This window comes from Sphaerodactylus townsendi, linkage group LG03 (assembly GCF_021028975.2).
Source record: "Sphaerodactylus townsendi isolate TG3544 linkage group LG03, MPM_Stown_v2.3, whole genome shotgun sequence".
Taxonomy (NCBI): domain Eukaryota; kingdom Metazoa; phylum Chordata; class Lepidosauria; order Squamata; family Sphaerodactylidae; genus Sphaerodactylus; species Sphaerodactylus townsendi.
The window spans coordinates 175,320,053-175,343,863 of record NC_059427.1 but is presented as its reverse complement, the minus strand read 5'-3'; the positions used below and the strand labels follow the sequence as shown (position 1 = coordinate 175,343,863).

Below are 23,811 nucleotides of genomic sequence, written 5' to 3'. Positions count from 1 at the left end.
ATAAAATGGTTTTTATCCTCTCTTATCCCTCTTATTCTCTGTTTTTCTTTTTAAATAATTCGCCAATCTTTTCATTGAGTTAATATTTGATCTTTGAAATTGATTTTTACCCATAATTCCTTCTTCCACATCTCTACATTGTCCAGATCCTCTAATTGTGCCTGTAGATTATGTAACTCATTTTTTATAGATACTTCAAATTTAGACTGGAGTTTAATCCTTCTAATCCTTATCTCTTCAACTAGTTCTTTCCTTTCTTTGTTCACTACTCTGTTTCATTGTGCTTCTCTAGCAAAACAGTAACCTCGCATAACTGCTTTCGAAGCATCCCACAGGACGTCATCTGTCACTGTATCTTTACTGCTATGCCTTGCTGGCCTTTTCTCTCCTCATTCCCAGTGGTGCCATGGGTTGGGATTCCATCCATGGCATAAGTGTATATCTGAGACTGCTTGTAGGTGCCCTGAGGGCCCCATACTCACTGACTGCAATGGGAAATCAACAATCCCCTTTTGAAGAGCCCCTGCTGGATTGGATCGGTGGTCCCTCAGGCCCAGCCTCTTGCCTCACACAGTGGCCAACCAGTTCCTCTGGAAACCCAACAAACAGGCCACAGAGGCCAAGGCCTTCATAAAAATGCAAGAAGAGTCCTACTGAATAAGACCAGGGGTCCCTCAAGCCCAGCCTCTTGCCTCACACAGTGGCCCATCAGTTCCTCTGCAGATCGAACAACTGGGCACAGAGGCTAAGGCCTTCCCTTGAGGTTGCCTGCTGGCAGTGGGATTCAGAGGATGACTACCTCTGAACATGGAGGTTCTTTTTAGTCACCATGGCTAGCAAGCTCTCCTCCGTGCATCTGTCTCACCCCCTTTTAAAGCTGTTTATGCCTGTGGCCATCACTACATCCTCTGGCAGCGAATTCTACATTTGAATTGCATGTTGTGTAAAGAAGTGATAGGTGGGTGTCTTTGTTCAAGGAGCATCAGACCATACTTAACCTGCATTTGGTCCATGCAGGCCTTCCCCACCATAGATTGGCTCTGAGTCAGTGACAGGTTATGATGTCACAGGATGACCCCAGAACTGAGGTTCTGGAATCCATCAAACGGCTGCCTGTGGGTGGCATGTGCTTGGTGGGTGTGGCTTGAGCTGGTTAAGAACTTTACTGAGGCCTTGAAGAGATTCAGGCAGGCTTGAGGGCCAAGGTAGGAGCCACACTCTGTTAGTCTACACTGCAAGGCTTCTGTAGATAAAAATGTAGCACCCTGAATGAAAAGGTGACGTGAGTTTACTATTCTGAATTGAAGCTGGCTTGGACTGTACCCACCTGGTAGTCCAAGTTGATCATTTTTGGAGAGGTACATAGTTGCTCATTGAGAAATTAACTATTTTCCCATCAGGCTGAGAATGAGGCCACATTCAAATGAGTTTCCTTGGATTTCTCTGCTTATCTGCACCAAAAGAGACTATATGATACAGCTTCACATTGGTATAGACGAAAAGATAGCAGGACGCCCTCAGAAGATCTCACACATTGTACATCTTCATTGAGGCTTTTCCATTCATGTTGGATATGTGAATGAAACCTATCTCCAATTTTAAAATTCAGAACAGCAGTATGCTTCAGCTGTTAGACACATGGGGAAAACCAGGTTAAATACTTCTTCAGGGAGAGAATTCAGGATGGTTTTGCTGTTCTGTCCACAGTCTTTATATAGAAGAAGAAGAGTTTGGATTTATATCCCCCCTTTCTCTCCTGCAGGAGACTCAAAGGGGCTTACAATCTCCTTGCCCTTCCCCACTCACAACAAACACCCTGTGAGGTGGGTGGGGCTGAGAGAGATCCGAGAAGCTGTGACTAGCCCAAGATCACCCAGCTGGCATGTGGGGGAGTGTACAGGCTAATCTGAATTCCCCAGATAAGCCTCCACAGCTCAGGCGGCAGAGCTGGGAATCAAACCCGGTTCCTCCAGATTAGATACATGAGCTCTTAACCTCCTACGCCACTGCTGCTCCTAGAATTACCTTCCCAACTTGTCTTCCCTTGGTTAGGGAAGTCCAGTGAAAATACCCACAGGTTTTCTCCTGGCTGGGCTCCTTTCAGTGTGTTTTTGTGTTTTCACCCAGACCTTGTGTAAGCATAAGCAGAACAGAAAATTAAGAGAAATAGGAACCTTATTGTAACAGTTGTATTAAAATACAAAGAGAAGAATAAGCATATATGTAATATCATTCACAATGATATAATGAACAATAAACAATGCACGATGATCATGACCATTTTGAGCATTGAATAGGGATATAAGAAGCATTAAATGGTAATTATTGTAATAACTCTTAGCATTAATTATTGGACAGTATGTACAGTGTTTAGTAAACAGTAATAATGTTTAACAATATTGTAAGAACATAAGAACATAAGAACTAGCCTGCTGGATCAGACCAGAGTCCATCTAGTCCAGCATTCTGCTACTCGCAGTGGCCCACCAGGTGCCTTTGGGAGCTCACATGCAGGAGGTGAAGCAATGGCCTTCTGCTGCTGCTGCTGCTCCCTGAGCACCTGGTCTGCTAAGGCATTTGCAATCTGAGATCAAGGAGGATCAAGATTGGTAGCCATAGATTGACTTTCTCCTCCATAAAATCTGTCCAAGCCCTTTTTAAAACTATCAGGTTAGTGGCCATCACCACCTCCTGTGGCAGCATATTCCAAACACCAATCCTACGATAATGGAAAGTGTTCCTTTATTAGTCTGCTGTATAATCTGATTCAATAACCAATGAAAAAAAAAATTCTCTCTGTCAACATTTTCACCACCCCATGCATAACATAGGCTTCCAATCATATCCCCTGAGCGTCTCCTCTCAAACTAAAAAGAGTCCCCAAGCATGCAGCCTCTCCCTCTCATAAGGAAGGTGCTCCAATCCCTTCAATCATCCTCGTTGCCCTTCTCTGCACTTTTCTATCTCTTGATATCCTTTTTGAGATGTGGCGACCAAGAACTGAACACAGTACTCCAGAATGCGATTACACTACTGCCTTATATAAGACATGACAATCCTTGCAGTTTTATTATCAACTCCTTTCCTAGTATCCCAGCATAGAGTTTGCCTTTTTTCACAGCTGCCATGCATTGAGTTTGACATTCCCATGGAGACTATCAACTAAAGGCATTAAAATCCCTTTCCTGGTCTGTGACTATTAGCACTGACCCCTAGCGTCTTATGTGAAGTTTGGATTTTTTGCCCCTATGTGCATCGCACATTTAGCTACATTGAACTTCCATTTGGCATTCTTAGCCCACTCACCCTGAACATCAAGGTCCACTTGGAGCTCTTAATCCCTTTGTGGTTCTTACCACCCTACATGGTACTGTATCATCTGCGAACTTAGCCACCACCACACTACCACCCTACTTCCAGGTCATTTTATGAATAGGGTTAAAAGAGCACTGGTCCCAAAAGCGGATCCTTGGGGACCTCACTCCCACATCTCTCCATTGTGAGAACTTCCATTTATACCACCCTTGTTTCCTGTTCCTCCAACCAGTTTTTTAATCCATGGGGACTTCCCTCTTATTCCTTCATTGCTGAGTTTTTCTCAACAGTCTCTGGTGAGGAACTTTGTCAAAAGCCTTTTGGAAATCCAAGTAGACAATGTCCACTGGTTCCCCCTTATCCACATGTCTGTTTACACCCTCAAAGAACTCTAGTAAGTTTGTAAGACAGGACTTGCCTCTACAAAAGCCATGCTGACTCTTCCTCAGCAGGTCTTGCTTTTCTACATGTTTTATAATTTTATCTTTAATGATAGATTCTACTAATTTACCAGGAACAGATGTCAAACTGACTGGCCTGTAATTTCCTGGGTCCCCCCTAGACCCTTTCTTAAAGATTGGTGTGACATTGGCCATCTTCCAGTCTTCAGGGATGGAGCCTGATTTCAGGGATAAGTTGCATATTAATGTGAGAACATCAGCAATTTCATGCTTGAGCTCTTTAAGAACTCTTGGATGAATGCAATCTGGGCCAGGGGATTTGGTAGCAATTGTAAGGTAAGTTGTGGTAAAATAGAATAAGGAATCTCACCGTGATAACTGTTACTGTAAATGTGTAGCAATATTTCCCAATTTTTTTAGTTTCATCTCGTCATTATAAATGTTATACTTCTTTTGAGATATAATAAATTACTAAAATTCCCCTTGATACAGAATTATGACTTCTAGAAGAATAAAGGAAAAGCATATTATATGTTGCTCATCATATATGAAATAAACTATGTGTTTTAGCACTTATTTATAATCTACCAGATTGTAAACTTCGGAATATGAATTGTAACACTGTGACATTATAACTATGCAGTGTTACATTATAATATAGCCATGTGACATTTGACAAAAATAAGGAGGTGTTGCAGATAAAGAAGTTTTTCGTTTATAGGAATTGTTTAACCCATTAATGTTACAAATGTTTCTTAAGGTCCGAGTTAGCCAATGGTTTAGTTGTTGCTGTCTGGTTATTCTTTGTTTGTTTTGTTTATGGTTTGTTCTTTATTATTTTTTATTATTATTTATTAAACATTTATACCGCCTACCCCCGGAGGGCTCTGAGCGGTGTACAACATAAACAACATAACATAACAAGTAGAGCACTCTTATAATTTTAAGTCTAAATATAGACCTTGTGTTAGCAGCCACTTCTTATGAGCAAGGCTCATCTGCCTAGAAAGTCTCATGACTTTTGAATATGCCAGAGCTAGAGTCTGAGATGGAACTCCCCAAGGAAGAGGGCAAGTTCTCAATCTCCAAAAGCAGCATTGATGACACAGACTCACCGGAATTGAGTCTACCCATTTCTCCAATAAATTTGATGCCCACAAGTTCCCTGGGAGAGATGGCATGCTTCAATAGGGCCACACGATCCCATGCTAGAGCAATGTCTGGTTTCCCAGGGAGCTGTCCCATGTCCTGAAGAACTGGAAGCAGGGCAGGATGTGGCAGACCTATGGGCAGAAATTCCTTCATTGGAGGAATGAATGACAAACAGGCTGGGAATATTGAAACAGAGTCTAGTCTACTGCAGTCTACTGCACCTCACCCAATTCCCTGCAAGCGGAGCAGAGTTGGTTCTGGGTTGGAGAACCACTGAAGAAGGCTCTGCAGAGGAAGGGGATGTCATACCACCTCTGTTTCTCACTTGTGTTGAAAGCCCTTTGCTGGAGTTGCCACAAATCAATTGCGACTTGAAGGTACATAGAGACTGTGGCCTGGCACAGAGAGTCAATCATGCAGAGTAGACTAAAGTGGAAAGTTGCCTCTTGTTGTACTTTGGCTTGGTCTGTTTTTGTGTGACCGTTGGAAGTCTCTATGCTGGGTGTCCCCAGCCTTTCTGACTATGCAGGCCCCTTTGGCATTCTGAAGTGACTGCCATGAGAAGTGAAGCCAGCCGTCAGAAGGTAGTAGCTGTAGCTATACTGTCCGTGTACTATGGTGGCAGCCACTGCCAGAGCATTTTATCTGCACAGCCAATCAAATGTCCAAGAGCTCTATCCGGCCCACCCAACCCGACGCACCCATTTTCTAAAAACACTTGGTGGGCACCAGGAAAGGGATTGTCAGACACCACGGCACAAATAGGCACTATGTTGGGGGCCCTTCCTCTGCACCCTGCTGCCCTCCAGGTGGGTTTGCATCCTTCATTTTCTGGTGTTCCAGCTGGGGGCGGTGCATGCTGAATGTGGAATGTATCATTTAGGCAAGGCTACTGAGCAGTGACCAAGGCAGATGCTGCAATGCATGGAGCATGCCGTGGATGGAGCAGCTCTGAATGCTACTGCTTATCCTTCTGGTGCTCGTGTGGTGTAGCCAGCATAGTGGAGTGGTTAAGAGTGCGGGATTCTAATCTGGAGAACTGGGTTTGTTTCCCCATGACGAAGGAAAACTGCCCTGCGCACCCCCTCCACGCTCCACGCCCCCACGCGACTGCACAGTCTCCCGTTGCATCTGTCCCCAGCTGTCCCCATTGCAGCCACGCCTCTATATATGAAGCCTGCTGGGTGACCTTGAGCCGGTCACAGTTCTGTCCAAACACTCTCAGCTAAGCAAACGAGAGAGCCAACGTAACGGAGAAAATAACCGGTCAAAACAAAAACTCGTTACATCTTAGCTACACGCAAAAACAACTCAAGATTATTTTAACGTTAAGGTGATCTATTTCCAAAAAAGTGCAACAGACATCCAGTGTTCTACAACATAATTGAAAGAGAAACCATATCCAAACAACATACAAGTACATTAATGCTTACAAAAAGATGAGGACAAGATGTAATACAACAAAAACCAATCTCTTTGCATGCCACAAACACTGGAATTCCATTCATCAAGCAGTGTTTTGAGATTAATGCTAAGCGGCCAAGAAAATGACAGACTCTCTGGTAACTGCTAGTTCCACAGATCGGCCACTTCGTCAGAAGTTTTCACAGAGATTTGTCTGCAGTGGGAGAAAGCAAATCCCGCATATGACTCGTAAAGACTATCCCATTCTCTGCTGCTTAATAGGGCTCTGCTATCTCATATATTCATGATATGTATAATGATCCGTTCCCTGCTTCGCCATGTGCCCTGCCAATGGGCATAGCATGTCTTGACTCTATAGTCTATTACAGTAACCTCTTTACCCTAACAAAATATTATCCATCTGTCCCAGCTGGTCGCTGAGTGCTTTCCCCATGAGGGTTATGTGTTGCAAAGTTGCAGTCGTAGATTGGTGGTACCCTGTGCAGTAAATACACTTCAAACTAGTATACTGCAAAAAAGGTAAATCTTACATTTACTTCCATGCTGCAGTCCAAAGGATTCGATTGTTTGTTTGTTTGTTTATATCCCACTACCCTACTTGGAGCTGAGTACCAGCAAGTCAAATACACATTTAATATAGGGGCAATTCATATAGATTAAACTCCATAAAATAATAAATAACAATGATGCTGCAAGCTCCAGCAGAGTTGACTCCCGAAACTAACAGACCATCTGAGAAGAAAGTGGAGAGGGGGGCTGAGAGGGGTCTTAAAGAAGAGGGGAGATTCCTCCCCAGTGACTAGTTGTTGTAATGGAGTGGCCAAAAGTCTTCAACTGTGTCCCTGGAGGAATATCTCTGTTTTGCAGGTTCTTGGAACTGGACAGATCCTGCAGGGCCCTGGTTTTCTCAGGTGGAGAATACCAACAGGGCAGGGATCATAGTTGGAAAGGCCCTGACCCTGGTTGAGGACAATTGGATTGTAATCAGGCCAGGGGCTTCCAGTAAACTTTGAGAACTAGAACAAAGCATTTTTGGGAGGACCTAGCAGGGGAGGTTGTCCTACAGCAGGGGTAGGGAACCTTTAGCACTCAAAGAGCCATTTGGACCCGTTTTCCATGGGAAAAGAAAACACTTGGAGCCGCAAATAATTTTTGACATTTAAAATAAAGATAACACTATATATATTGTGTTTTTTAACCTTTTACTCCGCTCATTCTGAGAAGCGCATGGATGCGTCCGCCCTGCTGCCTGCAGGGCGGGCAAGGATGGGGCCAGTGGCTCGGCCTCGCCAGCCGCCGGGAAAGCGCCCACCCCGCTCCAATGGGGCAGGCGAGAGGGGAAGCCCGCAGTGCGGCCCAGCCAGCCGCAGGCAGTTGGTGCGCCCACCCTGCTGCCTGTAGGGCGGGCAAGGATGGGACCAGCGGCTTGGCTTGTGGAGCCACAGTGCAAAGCCAGAAGAGCCGCATGCGGCTCTCGAGCCGCAGGTTCCCTACCCCTGTCCTACAGCTATGAGAGTCCCAGCAGAGGCATATCTAGGCAAACTGGAGCCTGGGGACAAAACCTGAGTTAGGTGCCCCCACATCCCTGGGTATGGGTGGCCACCCTCCCCCACCATGACTAAACAATGATTTTTTGCACCAGCTCACAAAACACCTCCAACCTCCAGCAAAACATACATGGCTCTCTCCCCACCAACTCTCTTTCCTAATTTTGTCCTCACACCAACCCTATGAGGTAGGTGGTTAGCCTGAGAAACAGCTCCAAGCCAGTGTAAGTAGGTATTAAGCATGTAAATCTCTCACAAGTCACCCCCAGCAAAACATTTACCAAACAAATGTCAGCATCATCTCTCACAAAACACCTCTAGTGGAATCCACCCCCAAACAGCATCACTTTCAATGGTGTTTAAACTAGGGAGCCCAGATTCTCCTTTTAAATCCACCTTAAAAGGAGAATCTGGGGTCCCCAGTTAAAACAACATTGAAAGTGATGCTGTGTTGGGGTAGATTCTCCCCCACCCTTAAACAGCATCACTTTCAATGTTTAAACTCGACACCTCAGATTCTCCCTTTAAATCCATGCTGAAGGGGGTGGATTTAAAAGGAGAATTTAGGGAAATTTGGAGGTGCCTGCTGTCAGGGGTGCAATTGCTAAGCTAGCAGCACCAAAAATTTCAGGGTATCTTTAGGAGACTCTCCTGATGATACCACCCAGGTTTAGTGAAGTTTGGTTCAGGGGGTTCAAAGTTATGGACCCTCAAAGGTGTAGCCCCATCTCCTATTAGCTTCCCAATGGGGGATGGGGCACCCCTTTTGGGAGTCCATAACCTGAACCAAACCTCACCAAACCTGGGTGATATCATCAGGAGAGTCTCCTTAAAAATCCCTGAAACTTTGGTGCTTCTAGCCTAAAATCTGCACCCCCTGCAGGCCAAAAACTGAAAAAACACTTTAAAAATACAAAAAACACAAAAACGAACCTGAAATTTTTGCGCCCCCCCCCATGTAACCAAATGGGGGTTGTCCGGGGACATTTGACTCCCCATGTCCCAGACTATTAAGGGCTTTAAAGGATAAAACCAGCACCTTCAAGCTGATCTGGAAGCATATCGGTATCCAATGCAGCTGGCAGAGAATAAGTTGAACAGAAACTGTCCAAGGAGTTCTTGTTAGGATCCACACAGCTGCTTTCTGTACCCACTGAAGCTTCAAGTGTAGTCTCGGGGGCAGCCCCATGTAGAAGAAGTTACAGTAATCCAGCCCGGAGGTGACTGTTGCATAGATCCCTGTGGCCAAGTGGGAGTGAGACAGGCAGGGGGCTAATTGCTGAGCATGACAAAGGTGATAAAAAGATGTCTTGGGAACAATCAAGACCTGCTGACAAACACTACTTTAAGTCACAGGGGACCGGCTCATCCGGCAGCACATGTGCAAGGAAGATGGCGTTTCTGGAGGAGCTGAGGCCTGCAGACGTATCTTTCCCCTTGCAGGTCCGACAGGAGAGGGAGAGAAGACATCACCCCTTCAGCTCTTCCTCTCCCAGCCTGCCTAAGTTTACAGGATCTGTCAGGTGGCCCGCTAGTCTCTGCTTACAGCCTCCAAAGACCTGGAGCTCACCACTTCCCAAGGAAGCCTGTTTCAGTAAGGAACGCGACGAGTGCAGGAAGAGACGGGGCGGCCAGGCAGAGGCTCCCCAATTGGACGGCAAACGCGAAGGCCCAGAAACAACTGGAAAATTCACATTTTCCCCCTCTCGGCCTTTAAAATTTTTCCAATTAAAGAATTGGAAATTTTAGGGAGCACTATGAGAAGACCTTTGTCTTTCAGAATGAGTGAAAAGACAAGGTGTGGACATGCGCTCGTCTTAAATACAAGGTGTGTTTCTGCTCTGCCGTGGAAGCTCACTTTATGTCATACGACCTCCGCCTCACCGACCTCGCGTGTACCTGTTGTGGTGAGGATAAAATGGAGGACAGGAGAATGGTGAACCCCACTTTGGGTCCCTTTTGGGGAGGAAGGCGAAGAGGAGGAGGAGGAAGAGTTTGGATTTATATCCCCCTTTCTCTCCTGCAGGAGACTCAAAGGGGCTGACAATCTCCTTGCCCTTCCCCCCCTCACAATAAACACCCTGTGAGGTAAGTGGGGCTGAGAGAGCTCAGAAGAGCTGTGACTAGCCCAAGGTCACCCACCAGCTGGCATGTGTGGGAGTGTACAGGCTAATCTGAATTCCCCAGATAAGCCTCCACAGCTCAGGCGGCAGAGCTGGGAATCAAACCCAGTTCCTCCAGATTAGATACATGAGCTCTTAATCTCCTACGCCACTGCTGCTCCTCCTACATACCCGCACACACAGTTCATTGACATATGGAGGACAAACTGCACCAAAGGCTCAAAGGAAAACTCTGAAAGTTTCATTGAAAACTTCTTTTCTTGACCAGCTAATATATTTTATGTTATTGAACACAAAGCTTGTGTTCTTGTTTAACTCCTATTTTTCCACATTTCAGGTAGCACCAATTCAGATATATGGGCTAAGGTACCATCGTGGTACATCAGTTTTTCCCTAAGCATTGGGTATATTTGTAATTTTACTTGCAGAAAACGAAGAGCCCCATCCTGAGGAGAGGGGCCACATTTGCTCATGGGAGCAGTGGGTGGCTGTCCTGGTGGGTTTGCAAGTGCCCCAGGGGAGGGGCAAAAACACTGGCACACTGCCACCACGGCCCTCGCCAGCAGTGAGACGTGGCCCCGAGTGCGGTGCCCCTGCCACCAATGAAGTGGGGGTGGGCCAGGGGCATGACTGGGGGAGGAGGCAATGCCAGTTGGCTCCCTCCAGCCATTCAGCCTGTTATGTTAGCAGCTGGGCACTCAGACGCACGCAGCCCTTTGGGAGGCTTTCACACTCGCAAGGCCTTCCTTTGCTGCTGGGGAGCCCCCCCGGGGGGCCGTGGGGTGGGGCAGCTGCGGTGCTGTGGCCGGCCACCTGAGGTCTTGGACGGGGCTGCCTGGCATTGATAACTTAAATTCCATACATATTTCAAAGATTGCATTTTTACATGCTCAGTTATAATTGTTGCATTTTTGGTGGTTTGAATGTTAAAAGCGGTAAAGTTTGTTTCAGATTTGATAGGCCAGCAAGGATTGCGTTTCAGTTTCCCCTAAGATTTCTGGGTTTTTCCTCTGGGGGGAAAAAGCAGGGCTTCAATATTTCTGGAAATGTAGCATCTCCAGGTTGGACAAAGAAAGCATCCCATCCAATAAGAAGGTAATACACACACACACACACGCTTCTAGAGTAATGTAACCCCCTGCCCAATGCCCAGCCATATGGTCAGCCCAATGCAAGGGGTGTGTGTGTGTGTGTGTGTGTCTGTGTGTGTCTGTGTGTGTCTGTGTGTGTGTGGCTCTCAGAGCCACTGCAGGACTTACGCCAGTGGAAGGGGCAAATTGGGAGGGGGGCGGTTGCTGCAGAGGTCTGTCTGTGGCACCCAACCTGCGCCCTGCAGAGCCGCACCAGCCGAAAGCTGTACACCTGTGTGGCTAGGGGGTGTTTCCGGGAGTGGAGCCGACTGTGGTCGGTTTCCACCGAGCTTTCAACCTGCAAATGCCCCCAGGGCCAAAAGGGTGGCATAAGTCTGTTTTGGGCTGTGGAGGGTTTCCAGGCAGCTGGGGTTTTCCTGATCTCTGCTGGCTGGAAGCCGTCTGGTGCGGCAGCAATACTGTCCCCAGCAGCTACAGCCTCTGGATTGGCCCACGGTCAGCTGATTCCATCATTACTTCCTTCCTGAACAGTCCCCCTTTTTCCTCTTGTGTTGTAACAGGGATAGCAAGAGCTGGCCTGGGGGCAGGCATGAAGGCGTCGCTGCTGCTGCTGCTGCCCCCCCTGATCGCTTGTCTTCTGCTCAAAGCCCGGGGCAAGACCTTCAGCCGCTGTGAGCTGGCCTTGATGCTGCAACATTCGGGATTAGATGGGTACGAGGGCTACAGCCTGGCTGACTGTGAGTGGCACAGGCCTTGGGGTGTGTGTGTGCGGGAGAGTGGGGTGGTGGTGTCTAATGTTGTTTGTGGGTTTGGCTTTATTTAAATTGGCCTGAGCAGCCTGGGGGAGTCTTGCATGAAGCAAGAGGAGGTGAGAGCAGAGATAAATTGAAGCTCCCAATGGCGAGTGGGAAATGGAGTTTCATATGTACAAAGCTGTGCCGCCTAGTGGTCAGTCTCACTAGAAATTATAGTTTTTTTCTGGGGAGGGGACCCAGCATTTGGTCGTGGCCCACCCACCCTGGGAAGGAGGGGGAGGGAGGGTGCCCGCCATCTGGTCATGGCCCACCCTGGGGGCAGGCGGGCGGGCGGGTGGGCAGCTAAGTAGTGGAGCTTCATCTGCTTGGCATGTAGAAGGGTCCAAGCTATCCCAGGCAGACCCAGTAAGGATCAGGTAGGAGGTAACCCAAGGCTCTGGAGAGGGGCCGCCCATCAAAATAGACTCTGTTGGTTCTGGTGGACCGGTGGCCACGGGCTCACGTGGTCATTTTAAACATCTTTTTTATTTTTTTGCAAATTTAGCAGCCAGAGTTTTTTTTCTCAAGGATGAGAATGATTTCCTCGGCTATTTTCTAACTGGGAAAAAAAGGCTCTCCTGAATTGAAATTCTAATCCTTTTTTCTACTCTGTACCTTCATCCTCTGCTCTTCATAAAAAGCCCAGCTGGCCAATTTCAGAACCTGAAATCTGGCCTTGGGTGAATTGGATGGATGGAAGATGCGGCACTAGCTTATGGAAACCACATCTCATAGCCAACGTATGCTGCTTTCCCCTCCATCTGCTCACCAAATGCCCTTCTGAGCCCCAGGGCCGGGGTCCCCAGCCTTTTTGAGCATGTGGTCACTTTTGGAATTCTGAGATGAGTGCCACTGCAAAATGGCCACCCCAGTGGGTGGAGCCAAACTCAAAATGGCTGCCACAGGTAGCCACCTGTAGCTTTTTCTTTGCTTTGCAAAAGGAACACTGAAATGGAATAAAAAGAAATGAGGGAAAGCTGGGGAGGGGAGAGAAAGAGACGGGGGGAATAAAAACAAAGGAACAGCAGCAGGAGGGCATGTGGTGAAAAAGATTGGTGTCTAAAAAGAAGGTGAGAAATTGATAAAATTGGGAAATTGAAGAAATTGATAAATTAGGTGAGTGGGCTCAGAAATGGCAAATGCATTTCAATGTAGCAAAATGTAAAGTGATGCACATAGGGGCAAAAAATCCAAACTTCACATACACGCTACAGGGGTCAGTGCTATCAGTCACAGACCAGGAAAGGGATTTAGGCGTCTTAGTTGATAGTTCCATGGGAATGTCAACTCAATGCATGGCAACTGTAAAAAAAGACAAGCTATGCTGGGGATCGTGGGAAGAGTGTGTAATAAAAGACCCTTATAAAGCAGTGCGACGCGGAGTACTATTATTCAGTTCACATTTAGCCGCTGTCTCAAAAGGATATTGAGGAGATAGAAAAGTGCAGAGAAGGGGCAACAAGGATGATTGAGGGACTGGAACACCTTCCTATGAGGAGGCTGCAGCGTTTGGGACTCTTTAGTTTGGAGAGGAGGCTGACTGAGGGGGGATATGATTGAGATCTAAAATTATGCATGGGGTAGAAAATGTTGACAGAGAGAATTTTTGCTCTCTTTCTCACAATACTAGAACCAGGGGGCATTCATTGAAAATGCTGGAAAAGTGGGACTAATAAAAGGAAACACTTCTTCACGCAACGTGTGATTGGTGTTTGGAATATGCTGCCACAGGAGGTGGTGATGGCCACTAACCTGGATAGCTTTAAAAGGGGCTTGGACAGATTTACGGAGGAGAAGTCGATTTATGGCTACCAATCTTGATCCTCTTTGATCTGAGATTGCAAATGCCTTAACAGACCAATTGATGGGAGCAACAACCATGAAGACCGGCCGTTCCACATCCCTACATGTGAGAGCTCCCAAGAGAGGCACCTGGTGAGGCCACCTAAGTAACGAAACTGAACTAGATGGACTTTGGTCTGGAATCCAGCTGGCTTGTTCTTATGTTCTTATGTTCTTATTTGAGAAATTGATAAAATTGGGAAATTGAGAGAATTGATAAATTAGGTGAAGTGGGCTCAGAATGTAGATGCATTTCCAATGTAGCAAAATGTAAGAGTAGAAGTGCACATAGGAGACAAAATCCAAACTACATACAGCTACAGGGGTCAGTGCTATCAGTCACAATGAACCAGGAGAGGGATTTAAATGTAGTTGATAGTTCCATGGAATGTCAACTCAATGCATAGCAGCTGTAAAAGGCAAACTCTATGCCAGGGATCATTGGGAAAGGTGATAAATAAAACTGCAAAGGGTGTCATGCCCATATATAAAGCAGTGGTGCGACCGCACTTGGAGTACTAATGTCCAGTTCTGAGTAGCATCTCAAAAGGATATTGAGGGAGATAGAAAAGAAGTGCAGAGAAGGGCAACAAGGATGATTGAGGGACTGGAGCACCTTCCCTGAGGAGGCTGCAGCGTTTGGGACTCTTTAGTTTGGAGAGGAGGCTGGCTGAGGGATATGATTGAAGTCTACAAATTATGCATGGGAATTGCAGAAATGTTGACAGAGAGAAATTTTCTCTCTTTCTCACAATATACTAGAACCAGGGCATTCGTTAGAAATGCTGGGAAAAATTGGGACTAATAAAGGAAACACTTCTTCATAGCGTGTGATTGGGTATTTTAAGATATGCTGCCACAGGAGGTGGTGATGGCCACTAACCTGGGTAGCTTTAAAAGGGGCTTGGACAGATTTATGGAGGAGAAGTCGATTTATGGCTACCAATCTTGATCCTCTTTGATCTGAGATTGCAAATGCCTTAACAGACCAGGTGATCGGGAGCAACAGCCGCAGAAGGCCATTGCGTTCACATCCTACATGTGAGCTCCCAGAGGCACCTGGTGGGCCACTGCGAGTAGCAGAGAGCTGGACTAGATGGACTTTGGTCTGATCCAGCTGGCTTGTTCTTATGTTCTTATGTTCTTAAGGAAAGCCTGAAGACCACGTTCCCTGTGGGTGCCTGGCCACATGGACACCGTGCTGGTGCTGTGCAGAAAAGGGGCTGTCCCGCAGGGGCTCAGTTCCATGCAACATTTTCTAAATTCTGCACAGCACCAGGGGATGCTTGGAGGGACTATTGCCTGAAGGGAGAATGGAGCCACACTCTGACTAGAGTGGTGTAGTGGTTAAGAGCAGGTGGACTCTAACCTGGAGAACTGGGCTTGATTCCCTGCTCCTCCACCTGAATGGCAGATTCTCGTCTGGTGAACTGGATTTGTTTCCCCACTCCTCCGTATGAAGCCTGCTGGGTGACCTTGGGCCAGTCACAGTTCTCTCTGAACTCTCTCAGCCCCACCTACCCCACAGTGTGACTATTGTGGGGAAAGAAAGGGGAAGGAGTTTGTAAGCCCCTCTGAATCTCTTTATAGGAGAGGAAGGGGGTATAAATCTGAACTCCTCCTCCTCCTCCTCCTCCTCCTCCTCCTCCTCCTCCTCCTCCTCCTCCTCCTCCTCCTTCTTCTTCTTCTTCTTCTTCTTCTTCTTCTTCTTCTTCTTCTTCTTCTTCTTCTTCTTCTTCTTCTTCTTCTTCTTCATAAAGCTCTCTTGATCCGCCAGTGGCTACCACCATTGTTGTAGCCAAAACAACAAAACCTCGTTCATTTGGCCAATTACAAGCTGAGCCATACGGTGACCTCACTCACTTTCTAAAAAGCTTGGTGGAGTAGAAGGCCTGGCGGGCCATATGGAACCCTGTCAGGGGAATTATATCTACGTGACTGAGACGTATTCCTACCTCAGTGTAACTGCTTAAAGCTACAAATCAGTGCTGCTAAAAGATATATGTCACCAGCCTTCTATATGTTACCACTGCCGTCTGGGGCATTCTTTCCTTGATCTTTACTTTATGGCTTCACACGCTTTGTAGGTAACTAGGCTCCCCTGACCCCTTGGTCCCATGAGAGATGGAGCTGCATTTGTTATCTCGTTGGGGCAGGGAGCCGGGTGGCTTTCTCTCACCATCTGTCGCTGATCTCTGGGCGCCTCAGCTCCGGGGACTGTTTTTCACAAATTCTTGGGAAAGCGGGACCGGGGGGTGGGGAACTTGCAAGGGCATGAAGGGGATGGCAAAGGTCAGCACGGGCTTTGCCAAAGTTTTGGTGCTTCGATGCCTCATCAATAAACGCTGCTGAGCGACAACACTGAGTCCGTTTATTGGCGAAAGGTTCGAGAACCCTGCTGAAGCCTGTACAATTAATCTGTGGGGCTGATCTGTCCCCTCAGGGGTTTGCCTGGCATACTTTTCCAGCGGCTTCAACACAGCCAAAGTGACGCACAATTCGGACGGCAGCTCGGAATACGGCATCTTCCAGATCAACAGCCGTCTCTGGTGTTCTGACAGCCACAGCACCACCAAGGACCTGTGCGACATATCGTGCCGTGGTATGAATTTCTACTATGACATCACACCTCCCTTTGGGCTATGTAGCATCCCTGTGGCCCAACTTGGACATCCTGGGCAGCTGCTCCATCCATGGGCTACATTTTTCAGAAGATGACTCTAAAGCAGTGATAGCGAACCTTTTCGAAACCGAGCGCCCAAATTGCAACCCAAAACCCACTTATTTATCGCAAAGTGCCAACACGGCAATTTAACCTGAATACTGAGGTTTTAGTTTAGAAAAAACGGTTGGCTCCGAGGCGTGCGTTACTTGGGAGTAGGCTTGGTGGAAGTCTTGTCTTTGCTTTGAAGCAACCGTGCAACTCTTCCAACGGGTGAATCATGACCCTAGGAGGGTTTACTCAGAAGCAAGCCCCATTGCCAGCAACCGAGCTTACTCTCAGGTAAAGGACTGTGCTTTAGTTCTTTGCATGAAAATCAGTGGGTTTTAACAGAACAGGGTTACCTACCCTGCTTCCCCAAAACAAGGTCTTAGGTTTAATGCTAGTAATCGAGCCCAGAGGCCCAAGCCAGCCTAGATGTGTGTGTGTGGGGGGGGGGTACTCTGTTTGCATGTGCCTATAGAGAGGGCTCTGAGTGCCACCTCTGGCACCCGTGCCATAGGTTCGCCACCACTGCTCTAAAGCCTCAACAAAGTTGAAATTTTTTATTCAGTCCATTCAGTGGCAGCCTCGATTTGTCTTGGGCTGTGCTGGGAAGAATGAGGCAGTTTAATCCTTCAACCTCTACTTGGTTTAACTATTTGAAACTGGGGCTTTTTGCTTTATTAGCACATTCAAGGGAAAAAATGAATGTTAAGGAACTGGCGTTTCTTCCTTTAAAATGGTAATAATATAGAAGAGAATGGGGTTTTGAATAGTGAAGGTGAGCAGAGGGTGAAGGGTTCAACTCCTTTCCCCTTCCTTGCGTACCCGAGGCAAACTGAGGCAGACAACTAGTCTGTATGAGCCCTAAGTCTCCTGATAGTAGACAGAAATGGGAGCAGCAGTCACAGACAATTTGTGGTTGTCACCTGATTAAAGAGGCCTATGTCCATTAAATGTCTGCGTAATCCTTCAGATCAATACACATGTAACTTGTGTGCGTAACACGGTCATTCTAAAGGGAAAAAATCTTGTTTTCAGATTATACACACAGACGCAGACATATATATGTGCCTCTGTTGGCACTGTCTTACGAGTGGCGTTTCTTCCTTAGTGTGGGAAAAGGAGAAACATATTGGCTTTCACAAGTAGAATCAGCTGGGTGTTGTGGGCCGTGGTCTGGTAGTTTTTGCTCCTAATGTTCTGTCTGCTTCAACGGCTGTCATCTTCGGAGGTATGTCAGTACCACGGCCTGCCTCTGAAGAAGCCAGCCTTGGATGCAGACCAAACATTAGGAGAAAGAATTACCAGACCATGGCCACACAGCCCAGACAACACACAACACCCAAAAGAGAACTGGTCGACAAAGCAGAAAGTGGGTTACAGTGGTAGAAGCCAGTGCAGTAAAAGCTAGGTGATACATACAAGAGACGCTGTAATACTGTACGATTCTTTCATCTGGATCTAACCCATTGTGACATGTAATGTGTATCCATGCAGCTAATATAGCCAAGAGACAAGTATCTAAGAGCTAGATTTGAGCCGGGAACAAACCCTTAACCCCGGTATGGGTGGCCACCCTCCTCCACCACGACCAAACAATGATTTTATGCACCATCTCACAAAACACCTCCAACCTCCAGCAAAAACAGCACACTTAACCCACCAACTCTGCACCTAATTTTGTCCCTCCACACCAAGCCTATAGAATTGGGTGGATTTAGCCTGAGAAACTTAATGTAAATGTCAGATTACTTAAGAAGTGGGTAGTAAGCATGTAAATATCTGATCACTCCCATGAAAAACATTTACCAGGCGATATCAGTATCATCTCTCACAAAACACCTCAGTGGAATCCACCCTAGGCTTTCAATAGTGACCCAAACTAGGTCGTTCAGATTCTTCTTTTAAATCCACCTTAAAGAAGGGAGGATCCGGGTCCCCTAGGTAAGACAACATTAGAAAATGATACTGTTTAGGGGTGGATTCTCCTCTATGAAACAGCATCGCAATGTTTTAAACTCAGGACCTCAGATTCTCCCTTTAGAGTCCCATGCCAAAGGGGGTGGATTTAAAAGGAGAATCTGGGGAAATTTGGAGTGTGCCTGCTGTCAGGGGTGCAATTGTTAAGCTAGCAGCACCACAATTTCCAGAATTATCTTTGGGGGCACTCTCTGGTGATTACACTTTGGGTTCAAAGAGTGAAGTTTGGTTCCAAGGGGTCCCAAAGTTATAGACCCTCAGAGGTGCTTTGGGCCCATCTCCTATTAGCTACATTTAGAGGCAATGGGGGGGATACGACACCCACCTTTGGTAGTCCATAACTTTGGACCCCCGGAACCAAACCTCAACAAATTTGGGTGGTATCATCAGGAGAGCCTCTGGAAAAATCCCTGAAATTTTGGTGCTGCCAACCTAAAAACTGCGTCCCCTGCAGGCTGAAAACTGCAACAACACTAAAACATACAAAACACACACAAACGAACCTGAAATTTTTGCGCCCTCCACTAGGGAGTGCCCGAGGACATAGGGTACCCCATGAGCCTAGGCAAATACACCACTGATCAGAGACTTAGTATTGGGGCTGCTTAGCCTATCACAATCAAACCACCTTCTTGTGACATCAGGGTAGCCCAGGCAGTCCTTGCAAGAGGATTCATCGTCATCGCGCCCCCCCTCCCATCTTTTTAGCTCTTGGCAATGCATCCTTCCAAAGAAGCATCCATGTTGTTTGGGTAGCCAAGCAAACCACACAAATCTGGTGGTATCTGAAACTCTAGCATAAACTTTCATAGACTTTTCCCCATTAGAAGTGATGCTGCAATAAAATCCTATTCACCTTTAAGGGGCCCCCAAACTTGCAATCTCTTATCTGTTTTTGCTGCATTGTGTGCTCCTTAACGTTGCCGTTTCCTCTGTCCCCGCCAGATTTGCTCACGGATGAGATTGTTGATGACATTGATTGTATCAAGAAAGCTGTGATAGACTCTGAAGGCTTGAATGCTTGGTAAGGGGGCAGGTTTCGTCTTCCCGTATCTTTGCCTGTGTGAGCTGCGTCCCCGTCCTCTGAAAAACCCTAACATTTTCCCATCCATTTTCCCATCATGTGCTTTAAGTTCCAGTGTTCCAACTTCCAGTTTAGGGCCTAGTTGAGGATGGGGGAAGAGGAAAAAGACAGACAGGAGGGGCAGCTGATTAGTGGCTGGCTAGCCCATCCTCAGTCCTTGAGAGGGGCTGTTGTTTGGGGATCTGGACACTTACATGTGTACCAGCATCAATTGCCTGCCTCCCCTAATGGTTGTGTGCTGAAATCTGGAACTGTGGCCAAGACTGACCCTGCCTGGGTACAGTAATATAACCAAGCTTTTCCTTGATTTAGTCTCAGTGGCCTGTTATACATTTGGGGTCTGTTCCACAGTGAGCATAAATTCCCTTCCAGGCAGATTCTTGGTTGTGTATACACCCCCCCCCCCCGCCCCCAGAACTCACCATGGCGCAGATCTCAGAAGCCCTGTGGCTTCTAAAACCACACACAATTGTGATTTTTCCATTCTCTCCGCTGAAAGAGCAGAGCTCTGCTGTGTGTGCTCAGCTCGCTGTGGCATTTCTTACCCCTCCCACTTTCCCTCGCCTACCTAACCGCAGTTCTTTCCCCATTCTGCCACCGGAGCAGTCAAAAGAGTGTTCTTTGGGTTTTTTTTTAGAGAAAAGAAGTGCAAGCAGGAAGGGAAATGGTGGGTGGCTCGGCTGGGGAGCTTTGCAGAGCGAGAATCCCCAGTTAGCACTGAAAGCTGCTGGAAAAACCCACTATGAAGAAAGACCTGCATGCATAACTGACCAATGACTCCCTGAGTACCTGCCATAGAGCAAAAGAAGGATTTACTGATGAAATTCAAAAACGATATTAAAACAAGGCATATAGTTCAGTGGCAGTGAAACACACAAAAATAACAAAACTGACTTGCTATCTTGCTTGCCACAGTCGGCTCTCAAAGCAAAGAGCTCCTGGGCATAACACAAATATCTTCTTGGCAGAAAGGAGGGGGAGCTGTCAGGATTTGTCGACCTCCCTTAATAACCAGGCTCCTGAGTTCAATCAGTTATTGGCAGGGACACTGCAAACTGGTTCTGGTGGTGGGATTCAAATAATTTAGCAACTGGTTGTTTATAAGCACCACATTAACAACCGGTTCTGCCAAAGTGATGCGAACCGGCTGAATCCCACCACTGCCTCCTACCCTACATTTCTACCCATCATGTCGGTGACTCCAACCTCTGCTGCCTGCTCTCCTCTAAGCAAAAGCCTTTCAAATACACAAATAAGGCTGAATTTCTGTGTGGCTCCCTAAGCATATCTTTCTCCTTTGTTCTCAGGATGGGCTGGAGAGATCACTGCCGGGGCAGGAATCTGAATTACTGGGTCAACACCTGCAACTTGTGAACCCTCGGAATTGGCGGTGGGATTGGTTGTCTGGTGCCCAGCCCCAAGACGGGCACGAACTGCTGCTTCTAGATGTGACCGGGCAGCAAAACAAACCTGACTGTCACTGCAAAGTTATTTCAATAAACGAATTTCTTTCCTAGCAAGAGTCTTTTTGACAATGTGTTTTGTTGGGCCTCTGGTGGGAGTTAGAGGAGAAGGGAAGCTGACTTGTCCCTGGGAGGGAAAATCGGCCCTGATTAATATATTATTCACAGTTATGCAGGGAATGGACGTAGCTTTAGAGCTTCCTTTTTTTTTCTGTATGTTTCATATAGGGTTTACCAACCCACCAGGACGGACCTGGAGATCTCCTGGAGGTGACATCTGGTCTCCAGATGATAGAGAAAAGGGTTACTTTGGAAGGGGACTCTGGGGCATTAGATCCCTAAATCCTGCCCTCCCCAGGTTCAACCCCCAAATCTCCAGGAATTTCCCAACCTGGAGTTGGCAACCGTAGTACAAAACTAGTCAGCCCTAATTGCTGGCCCCCCATAGTGCTGTGGATCGCGGCACAGCACTTTGGAGTACTGTGTTCAGTTCTGAGTCATCACACATCTCAAAAAGGATGCTCGAAGAGATAGAAAAGGGAGAGGTGCAGAAGAAAGACAGCGAGGATGATTGAAGGATTGGAGCACCTTCCTTATGAGGAGAGGCTGCAGCGTTTGGGACTCTTTAGTTTGGAGAGGAGACGTCTGAGGGGGGGATATGATTGAAGTCTATAAAATTATGCATGGGGTAGAAAATGTTGACAGAGAGAATTTTTCTCTCTTTCTCACAATACTAGAACCAGGGGCATTAATTGAAAATGCTGGGGAAGAGTGGGACTAATAAAGGAAACTGCTTCTTCAGCATAGCGTGTGATTGGTGTTTGGAATATGCTGCCACAGGAGGTGGTGATGGCCACTAACCTGGATAGCTTTAAAAAGGGCTTGGACAGATTTATGGAGGAGAAGTCAATCTATGGCTACCAATCTTGATCCTCCTTAATCTCAGATTGCAAATGCCTTAGCAGACCAGGTGCTCAGGAGCAGCAGCAGCAGCAGAAGGCCATTGCTTTCACCTCCTGCATGTGAGCTCCCAAAGGCACCTGGTGGGCCACTGCAAGTAGCAGAATGCTGGACTAGATGGACTCTGGTCTGATCCAGCAGGCTAGTTCTTATGTTCTTATGCTGTGGTGGCGAACCTTTGGCACTCCAGATGTTATGGACTACAATTCCCATCAGCCCCTGCCAGCATGGCCAATTGACCATGGTGGCAGGGGCTGATGAAACGGAGTAGCGCCTGAATGAAAAGTCCATAACATCTAGGTATAAAAAATTCTCCCTCTCTGAATGAAAAGACCGAAATAAGGCTGAATGTGTAAGGGTTGTCTACTACAAGGCTTGTTCGCTGCAGGGATGTGATGCCACATGGTCTGCCCTCTGAAGTGAACTTGAGACCCAGCATGGTGTAGTGGTTAAGAGCAGTAGATTCTAATCTGGAGAACTGGGTTTGAATCCCCACTCCTCCGCATGAGCGGTGGAGTCTTATCTGGTGAACTGCATTTGTTTCTCCACTTCTATACATAAAACCTGCTGGGTGACCTTGGGCCAGTCCCAGTTCTCTCAGAACTCTCTCAGCCTCACCTACCTCACAAGGAGGAGGAGAGGAAGGGAACGGAGTTTGAAAGTTGCCTCGAGTCTCCTTGCAGGGTTAGAGAAAGGTGGGGTATAAATCCAAACGTTTCTTCTTCTTCTCAGTAGGCAGGAGGTCAATTGTAATTCCAGCAGAACTCCAAACCTACATAGGGTCAAGTCTGGTTTTTTCTGGAGAGAGGTAATAACTTTGGAGTGGAAGCTACTTCCCACTGTAGCCAAACTTGGCTCTTTCTGGTTTGGCCTTGGGAGTCTACTGCTGGGATGGGCCTCTTGCCTGAACCTTTCTATGTTTCTGGTGGGTTTTCCGGGCTAAGTGGCCGTGGTCTGGTAGATCTTGTTCCTAACGTTTCGCCTGCATCTGTGGCTGGCATCTTCAGAGGTGTATCACAGAGGGAAATCTGCTACACACACTGTGTCCTAAAGTGAATTAGAGGAAAGGAAAGGATTTAGTGTGGTATATTGTCCAAATACAGTTGGGCCAGGTCGTTGCTTTGAAGTGTGCGTTGTATTGCAGGTAGGGGTTATCAGTTCATTTTTTAAGTACTGGGACTGATAACCCCTACCCGCAATACAATGAAGCATCTCTTGCCTTGAAAACACCACGAGGTTGCCATAAGTCAACTTTGACTTGAGTCTACACAAATGCACTTTTTAGACAGGAACAGGGGAAGAGTTTCTTAACGACTGACAACATTAATTTCAAGATGAGCTCTTGGAAAAAACGTTAGTTTTTATGTGCCTCTTTTGCAATCAGAAGTGTTCGCTTGACTGCGTTTATGTCTAAAGGGACTTATTTTAGAATGGAGGAATGGATCAACTTTTAGAACAATGGATTTTTATTGATCAGTTACTAGAACGTTGCGTTTCAGGACAACAGTCAAGATGTTGGCTGATTTATTCTGAAGAATGCTGCATGCCCAAAACAAACCGATCCAACATTGCAGCAACAAGAAACATTATTTTTGAAAGTCCCGAGGTGCCACCTAGTGGTCATTTGCAGGAATGATTTGCCCAAATTGATAAAAGCAAAGACTTAGAAAGCGAGCAAGTTCTAATTGTTTTGAGATGGCAACTTTTGCAAATTTTAACATGTAGGGTAATTGCTTAATTGCAGCAACCAGAGGAGTGGTTGCCACAGCAGGTGAAGCTGGATCATGAAATCAGGCATAACTTTAATAGCAACTCTTTAATCTTTCAGACAAAAGTTCTGTTTAATAGGGTGGCTTTCGGAATGAACTTATTGTTTTAAAATATTTTCTTGCATGCACACAGCTAACTTTCAGTCAGATCCTTGTGC

At 46.7% G+C, this 23,811-nt stretch overlaps 1 protein-coding gene across 4 annotated transcripts in view; it reads left to right on the top strand.

The window, feature by feature from the left end:
• The window catches only part of LOC125430212 (lysozyme C-like), a 28,254-nt gene extending 7,271 nt beyond the window's left edge, over positions 1 to 20,983 (top strand). For all 4 annotated transcript variants that reach the window (XM_048492046.1, XM_048492044.1, XM_048492045.1 and 1 more), the window contains 4 exons: positions 11,615 to 11,791; positions 16,134 to 16,292; positions 19,323 to 19,401; positions 20,769 to 20,983. In XM_048492046.1, the coding sequence (XP_048348003.1) occupies positions 11,644 to 11,791; positions 16,134 to 16,292; positions 19,323 to 19,401; positions 20,769 to 20,835 (453 nt within the window). In that variant the 5' untranslated portion in view covers positions 11,615 to 11,643 and the 3' untranslated portion in view covers positions 20,836 to 20,983. The remainder of the gene's footprint in view (positions 1 to 11,614; positions 11,792 to 16,133; positions 16,293 to 19,322; positions 19,402 to 20,768) is intronic.
• The last annotated feature ends 2,828 nt before the right edge of the window (positions 20,984 to 23,811 follow it).